Source organism: Oncorhynchus keta, chromosome 1 (genome assembly GCF_023373465.1).
Source record: "Oncorhynchus keta strain PuntledgeMale-10-30-2019 chromosome 1, Oket_V2, whole genome shotgun sequence".
In the NCBI taxonomy this organism is placed as follows: domain Eukaryota; kingdom Metazoa; phylum Chordata; class Actinopteri; order Salmoniformes; family Salmonidae; genus Oncorhynchus; species Oncorhynchus keta.
In genome coordinates this window covers 24,653,483-24,664,018 of record NC_068421.1, presented here as the reverse complement: position 1 = coordinate 24,664,018, position 10,536 = coordinate 24,653,483, and the positions used below count along the sequence as shown (strand labels likewise).

The 10,536-nt window shown below is 40.1% G+C and overlaps 1 protein-coding gene across 2 annotated transcripts; it reads left to right on the top strand.

Annotated features, from left to right (window-relative positions):
- The first annotated feature begins 7,726 nt into the window (after window positions 1–7,726).
- LOC118370770 (RNA-binding protein 7-like) lies at window positions 7,727–10,250 on the top strand. Of its 2 annotated transcripts, none has more exons than XM_035755892.2 (5): window positions 7,727–7,958; window positions 8,444–8,606; window positions 8,711–8,792; window positions 8,897–8,972; window positions 9,209–10,250. In XM_035755892.2, the coding sequence occupies exons 1-5, from the start codon at window positions 7,866–7,868 to the stop codon at window positions 9,554–9,556; spliced, it is 762 nt and encodes a 253-aa protein (XP_035611785.1). In that variant the 5' UTR covers window positions 7,727–7,865; the 3' UTR covers window positions 9,557–10,250. The 2 variants fall into 2 exon arrangements, with proteins under 2 accessions (XP_035611785.1, XP_035611784.1); XM_035755891.2 differs by having other exon boundaries at window positions 7,732–7,958; window positions 9,191–10,250.
- Window positions 10,251–10,536: the final 286 nt, after the last annotated feature.

Here is a 10,536-nt window from a genome sequence, read left to right as displayed (position 1 = left end):
TACAGATGCACAATCGAGAGCATCCTGGCGGGCTGTAGCACCGCCTGGTACGGCAACGGCTCCGCCCTCAACCGTAAGGCTCTCCAGAGGGTAGTGAGGTCTGCACAACGCATCACCGGTGGCAAACTATCTGCCCTCCAGAACACCTACACCACCCGATGTTACAGGAAGGCCATAAAGATCATCAAGGACACCAACCACCCGAACCAGTGCCTGTTCACCCCGCTATCATCCAGAAGGCGAGGTCAGTACAGGTGCATCAAAGCTGGGACCGAGAGACTGAAAAACAGCTTCTATCTCAAGGCCATCAGACTGTTAAACAGCCACCACTAACATTGAGTGGCTGCTGCCAACACACTGTCATTGACACTGACCCAACTCCAGCCACTTTAATAATGGGAATTGATGGGAAATTATGTAAATATATCACTAGCCACTTTAAACAATGCTACCTTATATAATGTTACTTACCCTACATTATTCATCTCATATGCATACGTATATACTGTACTCTACATCATCGACTGCATCCTTATGTAATACATGTATCACTAGCCACTTTAACTATGCCACTTTGTTTACTTTGTCTACATACTCATCTCATATGTATATACTGTACTCGATACCATCTACTGTATGCTGCTCTGTACCATCACTCATTCATCCTTATGTACATATTCTTTATCCCCTTACACTGTGTATAAGACAGTAGTTTTGGAATTGTTAGTTAGATTACTTGTTGGTTATCACTGCATAGTCGGAACTAGAAGCACAAGCAATTCGCTACACTCGCATTAACATCTGCTAACCATGTGTATGTGACAAATAAAATGTGATTTGATTTGATGCATTTGAAATCATAAATATTTCATGTGAAAGTGTTAACTACCCTATACTGTACACGACACGTGATGCCCATAACAAACTGGGCTGTAAAAAAAATTATGATTTTAGTATTAAACTATATATTTTACTGCCCCATTATGAATGACAGCTATAAATCATGTGAAAATAAATGCTCTAGTGGGGATCCTGTAAATAAGAACAGCCTTCAAAAGAGTCCCATTGATATTCTACTCTTATCTTTCCAGTGTGGTCCTTATACCCAGCCACAATCACAATCGCTATGGGATTTCTCCAGGGATGGGGGAAATCATTAGACTTTAAATGAAACTAATTAATATAGCAGCCACACACAAGTGCCATCTGATTAGGGAGGAAGTCAAGCTTTTCACATGGCTCATTTGACCTCGGCACTATAATGATGCTGCCATCACCACAAGGCCAGGGGCATACATCGCAGTGTACTTGAGTCAGTGATCCGATCGCATGCACTGGACTGGGGAATGTACATGTCCAGGAAAATCTCATCAGCATGCACATCGACTTCCAAGGGGCCGAGGAGACCTGTGGACAGAGTGTGAGGAGGGCACACTATTACAGCATGTCTGAATCATCACCCTCTCTACTCTATAGAGGTGTTAGTAAGGATAGGCACTTGCTGCAGGAAATGTCAGCGATCTACAGAAGAAGTTAGGCAATGTGGTCCCATGGCAATTCGCATTCATCAGCATCTAAATCTGTGACACTCCATTTAGTTTGATATGTTGCACAATGTCATACGAATTAGAGTACGTATATTGCTCAGTCCCTTCCTGTACTCCCTGTTCACTCATGACTGCATGACCAGGCACAACTCCAACACCATCATTAAGTTTGATGATGACAACGACTAGACAGCCTATAGGGAAGAGGTCAGAGACCTGACCGTGTGGTGCCAGGACAACAACCTCTCTCTCAATGTGATCAAGACAAAGGAGATGATTGTGGACTACAGCAAAATGAGGATGACCCCATTCTCATCGACGGGGCTGTAGTGGAGCAGGTTGAGAGCTTCAAGTTCCTTGGTCACCAACTAACATGGTCTAAGCACACAAAGACAGTCGTGAAGAGGGCACAACAAAACATATTCCCCCTCGGAAGACTGAAAAGATTTGGCATTGGTCCTCAGATCCTCAAACGGTTCTACAGCTGCACCATCGAGAGCATCCTGACTGGTTGCATCACTGCCTGGTATGGCAAATGCTCTGCCTCTGACCACAAGGCACTACATAGGGTAGTGCAAACGTCCCAGTACATCACTGGGACCAAGCTTCCTGGCATCCAGGACCTCTATACCAGGTGGTGTCAGAGGAAGAACCAAAATGCGTCAAAGACTCCAGCAACCCTAGTCATAGGCTGTTCTCTCTGCTTCCGCACATCAAGTGGTACCGGAGCGCCAAGTCAAAGTCCAAGAGGCTTCTAAACAGCTTCTATCCCCAAGCCATAAAACTCCTGAACATATAATTGAATGGCTACTCAGACTATTTGGATTGCCCCCCCTCTCTTTTACACCGCTGCTACTCTCTGTTGTTATCATCTATGCATATTCACTTTAATAACTCTACCTACAGTTCTACCTAAAGTCGGAAGTTTACATACACTTATGTTGAAGTAATAAAAACGTGTTTATCAACCACTCCACAAATTTCTTGTTAACAAACAATTGTTTTGGCAAGTCGGTTAGGACATCAACTTTGTGCATGACACAAGTAATTTTTCCAACAATTGTTTACAGACAGATTATTTCACTTCTAATTCACTGTATCACAATTCCAGTGGGTCAGAAGTTTACATACACTTAGTTGACTGTGCCATTAACTTATTGGTGACAGGGTGGCAGTATTGAGTAGCTTGGATGAATAAGGTGCCCAGAGTAAACTGCCTGCTACTCTGTCCCAGATGCTAATATATGCATATTATTAGTAGTATTGGATAGAAATCCCTCTGAAGTTCCTAAAACTATTTGAATGATGTCTGTGAGTATAACACAACTCATATAGCAGGCGGAAACCTGAGAAAAATCCAACCAGGAAGTGGGAAATCTGAGGCTTGTCGTTTTGTAACCAAGTCCCTATTGAATATACAGTGGGATATTGGTTATGTTGCACTTCCTAAGGCTTCCACTAGATGTCATCAGTCTTTAGAATGTTGTTTGAGGCTTCTACTGTGAAGTGGGACCGAATGAGAGAGGAATGAGTCAGAGGTCTGCCAGCATTCATGCGCTGATCATGCGCATTTCACATGAGAGGTATCTCCCATTCCTTTGCTTTTCTGAAGACAAAGGAATTCTCCAGTTGGAATATTATTGAAGATTTATGTTAAAATCATCCTAAAGATTGATTCCATAAATCGTTTGACAAGTTTCTAAAGGCTGTAATGGAACTTTTTGAACTTTTCGTCCGATGTTCGGCTGGACCTGAATGCGCTTTTGGATTTGTTTACAAAACACCCTAACAAAAGAAGCTATTTGGACATATATGATGGACATTATCAAACAAAACAAACATTTATTGTGGAACTGCGATTCCTGGAAGTTCATTCTGATGAAGATCATCAAAGGTAAGTGAATATTTATAATGCTAATTTTGACTAGTGTTGACTACCCAATATGGCGGATATCTTTTTGGCTGCTTTGTTGTCTGAACGCTGTACTCAGATAATTGCATGGTTTGCTTTTTCCGCAAGTAAAAAGCGGTTGCATTAAGGAGAAGTATATCTCTAATTCCATGCATAACACTTGTATTTTCAACAACATTTATAAGGAGTATTTCTGTAAATAGATGTGGCTCTCTGCACAATCACCGCATGTTTTAGAACTACTGAATGTAACGCGCCAATGTAAAATTAGATTTTTTTTTAAATATAAAAATGCACTTTATCGAACAAAACATAAATCTATTGTGTAACATGAAGTCCTATGAGTCTCATCTGATGAAGATGATCAAAGGTTTGTGATTAATTTTATCTCTATTTGTGCTTTTTGTGACTCCTCTCTTTGGCTGTGAGGTGGTGGTGACCTAACATAATCGCTTGGTGCTTTCGTTTGAAAACATTTTTGAAATCAGACACTGTGGCTGGATTAACGAGAATTTTATCTTTAAAATGGTGTAAAATACTTGTTTGCTTGAGGAATTTTAAATATGAGATTTTTGTTGTTTTGAATTTGGCGCCCTGCACTTTCACTGGCTGTTGGCGAGGTGGGACGCTACCATCCCACATATCCAAGAGAGGTTTTAAACAGCTTGGAAAATTCCAGAAAATTATGTCATGGCTTTATAAATTCTGACATCCTTTGAGTCAATTGGAGGTGGACCTGTGGATGTATTTCAAGGCCTACGTTTAAAATCAGTGCCTCTTTGCTTAACATCATGGGGAAATCAAAAGAAATCAGCCAAGACCTCAGAAAATAAATTGTAGACCTCCACAAGTCTTGTTCATCCTTGGGAGCTATTTCCAAATGTCAGTAGGTACCACGTTCATCTGTACTAACAATAGCAAGTAAGTATAAACACCATGGGACCACGCAGCTGTCATACCACTCAGGAAGGAGACGCGTTCTGTCTCCTAGAGATGAACGTACTTTGGTGCAAAAAGTGCAAATCAATCCCAGAACAACAGCAAAGGACCTTGGAAATATGCTGGAGGAAACAGGTACAAAAGTATCTATAGTCACAGTAAAACTAGTTCTATATCAACATAACCTGAAAGGCCGCTCAACAAGGAAGAAGCCTCTGCTCCAAAACCACCATAAAAAAGTCAGACTGCGGTTTGCAACTGCACATGGGGATAAAGATCATACTTTTTGGAGAAATGTCCTCTGGTCTTATGAAACAAAAATAAAACTGTTTGACCATTGTTACATTTGGAGGAAAAATGGGGAGGCTTGCAAGCCAAAGAACACCAATCCAACCGTGAAGCACGGGGGTGGCAGTATCATGTTGTGGGGTTGCTTTGCAGCAGGAGGGACTGGTGAACTTCACAAAATAGATGGTATCATGAGGTAGGAAAATTATGTGGATATATTGAAGCAACATCTCAAGACATCAGTCAGGAAGGTAAAGCTTGGTCGCAAAGGGGTCTTCCAAATGGACAATGACCCCACGCATACTTCCAAAGTTGTGACAAAATGGTTTAAGGACAACAAAGTCAAGGTATTGGAGTGGCCATTACCAACCTTGACCTCAATCCTATAGAAAATGTGTGGGCAGAACTGAAAAAGCTGGTGCGAGCAAGGAGGCATACAAACCTGACTCAGTTCTGCCAGGAGAAATTGGCCAAAATTCACCGAATTTATTGTGGGAAGCTTGTGGAAGGCTACCCGAAACGTTTGACCCACGTTAAACAATTTAAAGGCAATGTTACCAAATACTAATTGAGTGTATGTAAACTTCTGACCTGCTGGGAATGTGATGAAAGCTGAAATAAATCATTCTCTACTATTATTCTGACATTTCACATTCTTAAAATAAAGTGGTGATTCTAACTGACCTAAGATAGATCATTTTTACTCGGATTAAATGTCAGGAATTGTGAAACACTAAGTTTAAATGTATTTGGCTCAGGTGTACTTCAACTGTACATCTACATATTACTTCAACTAACACGTGCACATTGTCTCTGTGCCGTACCCCCCTGTATATAGTCTCGCTATTGTTATTTTAATGCTGCTCTTTAATTCCTTGTTACTTTTATTTCTTATTCTTATCTGTATTTTTTAAAACTACATTGTTGGTTAGGGGCTCGTAAGTAAGCATTCCACTGTAAGGTTGTTACACCTGTTACACCTGTTGTATTCGACGCAAGTGACTAATACAATTTGATATTATCGTAAGTCTTAACTGATCGTACAATAACATATGAATTGGATGATGTTAATGTTTCATATGTCTTAAAGGATGTCTTATTATATGTCTTTCTCTGAGACCAGATTGCTTGTTGTGTCACAACAAAGGAGAATTAGGGGTAGAATTTAGGTTGGTGGTGAGGCGAACTAACAACAAAGGTTTGGATAATTTATGTGAAAGATTAGGGGATCTAAAACAAATTTGGTTAGTTGAATTACATAGCAGGTTTGGTTTTACATTTAGAATAAGGGTTAGGAGAAAGGTTAGCTAAAATGTTACAGTTGTTTTCACTGTGTATTAATTTCTCATGTCACTATTTTTAAAAATCTCTATATATATGTATATATATCTTTATCTTATCTCTGCATTGTTGGAAAAGGACCCGTACATAAGCATTTCACTGTTAGGCTACCCTTTTTTTTTACGGCAAATGTGACAAATAAAATTTGATTTGATTCCCTGACACGACTAGAAAAACAACTAGAAAACAACACCATTAGATTGCTAGAAGGTCCAGATTACTCCCACCCATCCTCCCTGACCAACTTCCCTACTTTCCTTTCTTTATAGACCATTAGTATGTGTCTTAAGTCTTGGAGCTGTTACAGACATAATTTAAACGGTTTTGGAAACTTTAGAGTGTTTTCTATTCAATAATAATTTTTATATCCATATATTAGCAATTTTGGGAAAAAAATATTTTCAGTTTACTATGGGCACGCACTTTCTCCAACGGGGGCAGTATAGAGGGGGAGCTCTATTAAAGTATATTTCATATGACTCTGAGGTCAGGATGAGTTATCACCAGTGTATTGGTTTCACACCTTGCCCACCGGCACATCGGAAAGCTGGGGACAGTCAATCAAATCAATCAATCAAGCCCTTTTTACATCAGCAGATTTCACAAAGTGCTTATACATAAACCCAGCCTAAAACCCCAAAGAGCAAGCAGATGTAGAAGCACAGTGAAAGGGAAAAACTCCCTAGAAAGGTAGGAACCTAGGAAGACAACCTAGAGAGGAACCAGGCTCTGAGAGGTGGCCAGTCCTCTTCTTGCTGTGCCGGTGGAGATTCTAAGAGTACATGGCCATGAAGGGTAGATTATTCTTCAAGATGTTCAAACGTTCATAGATGACCAAAGGGGTTACATGATAATCACAGTGGTTATAGAGGGTGCAACAGGTCAGCACCTAAGGAGTAAATGTCCGTTGGCTTTTCATAGGCGAGCATTTAGGTGATCCAGGGAGGCTCAAGAATCCTTGAATGATGTTCAGCGTGTTGTAACATTCAGTAAATACAAACATGACAGGAAGCTAATAGGGGTGAGGCTCATGTGTACTCAACTAATGACATGTTGTTATTTGCAGTGGTGTAGTAAGTACTTTACTATTTATATTTTTGACTACTTTTATTTCACTACATTCCTAAAGAAAAGTATGTACCATACATTGATTGTCCTGACACCCAAAAGTACTCATTTAATTTTCAATGCTTAGCAGGACAGGAAAATGGTCTAATGCACACACTTATCAAGAGAATATCCCTGGTCATCCCTGCTGTCTCTAATCTGGCGAATTTACTAAACACATGCTTTGTTTTTAAATGATGTCTGACTGTTGGAGAGTGTATGGTACATACTTTTCTTTCGGAATGTAGAGAAGTAAAAGTAGTCAAAAATATAAATAGTAAACTATCTGTACATTAAAAAAATGGTGCCATCTGGTTTGCTTAATATAAGGAATTTGAAATTATTTATTATTTTACTTTTGATAAGGAAGTATATTTTAACAAAGACATTTACTTTTGATACTTACGTATATGTAAAAACATTTTATTTTATTTACTTTTACTCAAGTAGGATTTTACTGGGTGACTTTCACTTCAGTTATTTTCAATCTTTACTTGTACTTTAATATGACAATTAGGTCATTTTTCCACCACTGGTATATTTGATGGCATGCCCTTGTTTTTAACCGGAGCTCAATGGCATATGTCGCAAAACATCATGGTTATTGCAACTCGAGTTGACGAATGATGGCAGTTTTACTTTACGGTCGTACCACGGAACAACTGTATAAAAATCGTGCATTGTAATTTGTTTACATACTGATAAAGTGCATTAGATATCATTAAAGCAAGATGGGAGTAGCGGATGAAGCAGACCGGACTCTCTTTGTTGGAAATTTGGATCCAAAAGTGACGGAAGAACTTTTATTCGAGCTCTTTTTACAGGTGCAGTAGCTTTGAACTATCTAGATACGACATAGCTAATGTTAGCTAGCTAAATGAATTGCGATAATTTCTCTAACTTATTCGACAAATAATGATGTGGAAGCTTCTGACCCGTGTAATTATCTAGCTATCCAGATCAATATAGTTCATTCGGCCTTAGCTAGCTAACTACCTACTAGTATGCAGCAACGACGTTAGCTAGCTATATTAGCGAACACATATCTAGCTCTGGTCCATTGTACGACAACTACAAGTTGCCTCTGATCTGTTGCTTTTCATAAATCCCCAGCGCACAGGGTTTCGTTTCTCCAAAACACGAAATAAAACACTTGAGCAGGCCCCGGATTACACATGCAGTTCAGATCCGATGCATCCGCATGGACCAGAGCTGGCTAGCACACCAAGTCCGCGAGCACAGTGGCTAACTTTTAAAATGTTTTACAGTTGTGTTCTCCATCGTCTGTTTTGTCTTCTCTTTGACGCAGGCAGGACCTATGTTCAAAGTGAAAATTCCAAAAGACAATGATGGAAAACAGAAAGCGTTTGGTTTTGTCTGTTTCAAGCATGAGGTGTCTGTGCCCTATGGCATGAACCTGCTCAATGGGGCAACTCTATTTGGAAGAACTCTCAAAGTACAGTTCAGAGCAGGTAAACTAATGTAAACCCCATACTAGTCATAGAAATTGATTTGCTAATGTTTTACTAGGGTCTGCCTGCAATTGAAATGTCATTATTTGGATAAATATTTACAGGGAGCAGTCACATTAACAGCCCGGGGAACTCCCAGAATCAAAGCTCTGTGAATACTCCCAATCCACATGGGGCTGGGGGCAGGTATGTTGTAACATAATGCAAAATAGTATGCATATGTAGGGAATGTATTGTGCATCAATAGCCTCTATTTGTCTGCGATATAGAATGACATTTTTCTTGTGCAGATATGACAAGAGCCCAGACCAGGGGTCCATCCAGAGGACCTTCTCCTCTCCTGATAGTCTGCAGAGACAGGCAATGGTGAGCATACCTTCATCCACTGACACTACTCTTGTCAAGCCATTCAATTACGCACTATCCTCATCTCCAGTAGTGACACTTATGTCACATTGTTGCGACGTGAACCTGAAAATAACCATTTCATTGTATCCTGAGCATATGACAAACTGTACTACATAGTGGCCTGTATCATGATCATTTAACCAGTTGACATGGATCAGTAAAAGTGAATTCAACAGATGAACAACATGTGGCAGATGCAGCAGCTCCTGGGCGTAAATGGAGGTTTCCCAGCCGGCGGCATCGGGCTTCTGGGGCAGCCACCACCACAGCAGCTACAGAGTGGTGGAGGTGGTGGGTCCTGGCAACGGGACAGCTCCTCACCTCGAGGCAACAGGCAGGGGTACCAGCAGGACAGCGGCAGGGACCAGCGCTACCCAGGAGGCTCTGAAACTGGCTCCAACCGGCACCACCGCAGCCAGCGGGATGACCAGCGAGGTGAACACTATCACCATGATGACAGGAGCGGGAGCAGCGGAGGTGGCCGTAGCAGAGATGACAGGTGGAGGGACAGCTCCAGAGATGGTCGGTGGAGACGATACTGATGCACTATGGACATTAAGGACTATTGTGAATATTTTTCACTTTAAAGGACCTATATTTTATAATTTTACAGGATGCCACACTCAATGTGTAAATCCTGATCATATTGAGGGGAAAAAAAACACAATTACAAGCTCAGGAGATGCATTGTTTTTAAATAATCTGTTAGTCATATGTTTAGGATAATGACTTTATTTTTTAAATACACTGGACTGTGTCCAAGTAAAAACAAGATTGATTTATTTTTTAATTACCAATGAGGTTTTACTGTGACAAATTGAAAAAAATGTATTGGGAGTTGAATTTGCTTTTCATACCATCCTCTGGAGAATTGTTAAATCTTATTATACCCCTTAGAAGGGGCAGTTGTCCCTTTTTCTTTTATTTTTTGAAAAGCTGAGCCATTTGTCAAGAATTGGTATTTAATTTCTACAAGGTATGGTGCTCAACTGTTTGTGGTAAATTGCTCAGGTATTTAAACAATTACGGAACTATTTCAGCTATGTAATCTAATTCCACCCGCAGCACTCTATAGGCTGAAATTTACTGTGACATTTGTTTCTTATGTTACAACTTTAAATGGCAAATGTGATTTTTGGATTAGTCTATTTTAAATTTGAGGACTTTACAATTGTAAGATACCCAACAGGTTCCATGTACATGTGAAACATTGGCATAAAAATAATTTGTCTACCATTTTTCTCTTTTTCCCTTCTGTTTACAGGAAAAGCGTTACTCTGAAAACATCTATTGAAATGTTACTACAACTGGTACTTCTTACAGATGTGCCTGAGGTCACAGATGTGAACTATGCAGTTAATCACGCACACATGCCTGACTCATCTGTCTTTTAATGGGCTATGTGTAACCAATATGCTTATGCAGTTGGTTAGAAAGTCATCTGCAGGTTGTGCCACACACCCCTTTATTGACGCAGGAAGATGACCAAGCCAACTGTAGTCGACTCTATTTAGCATGCTCA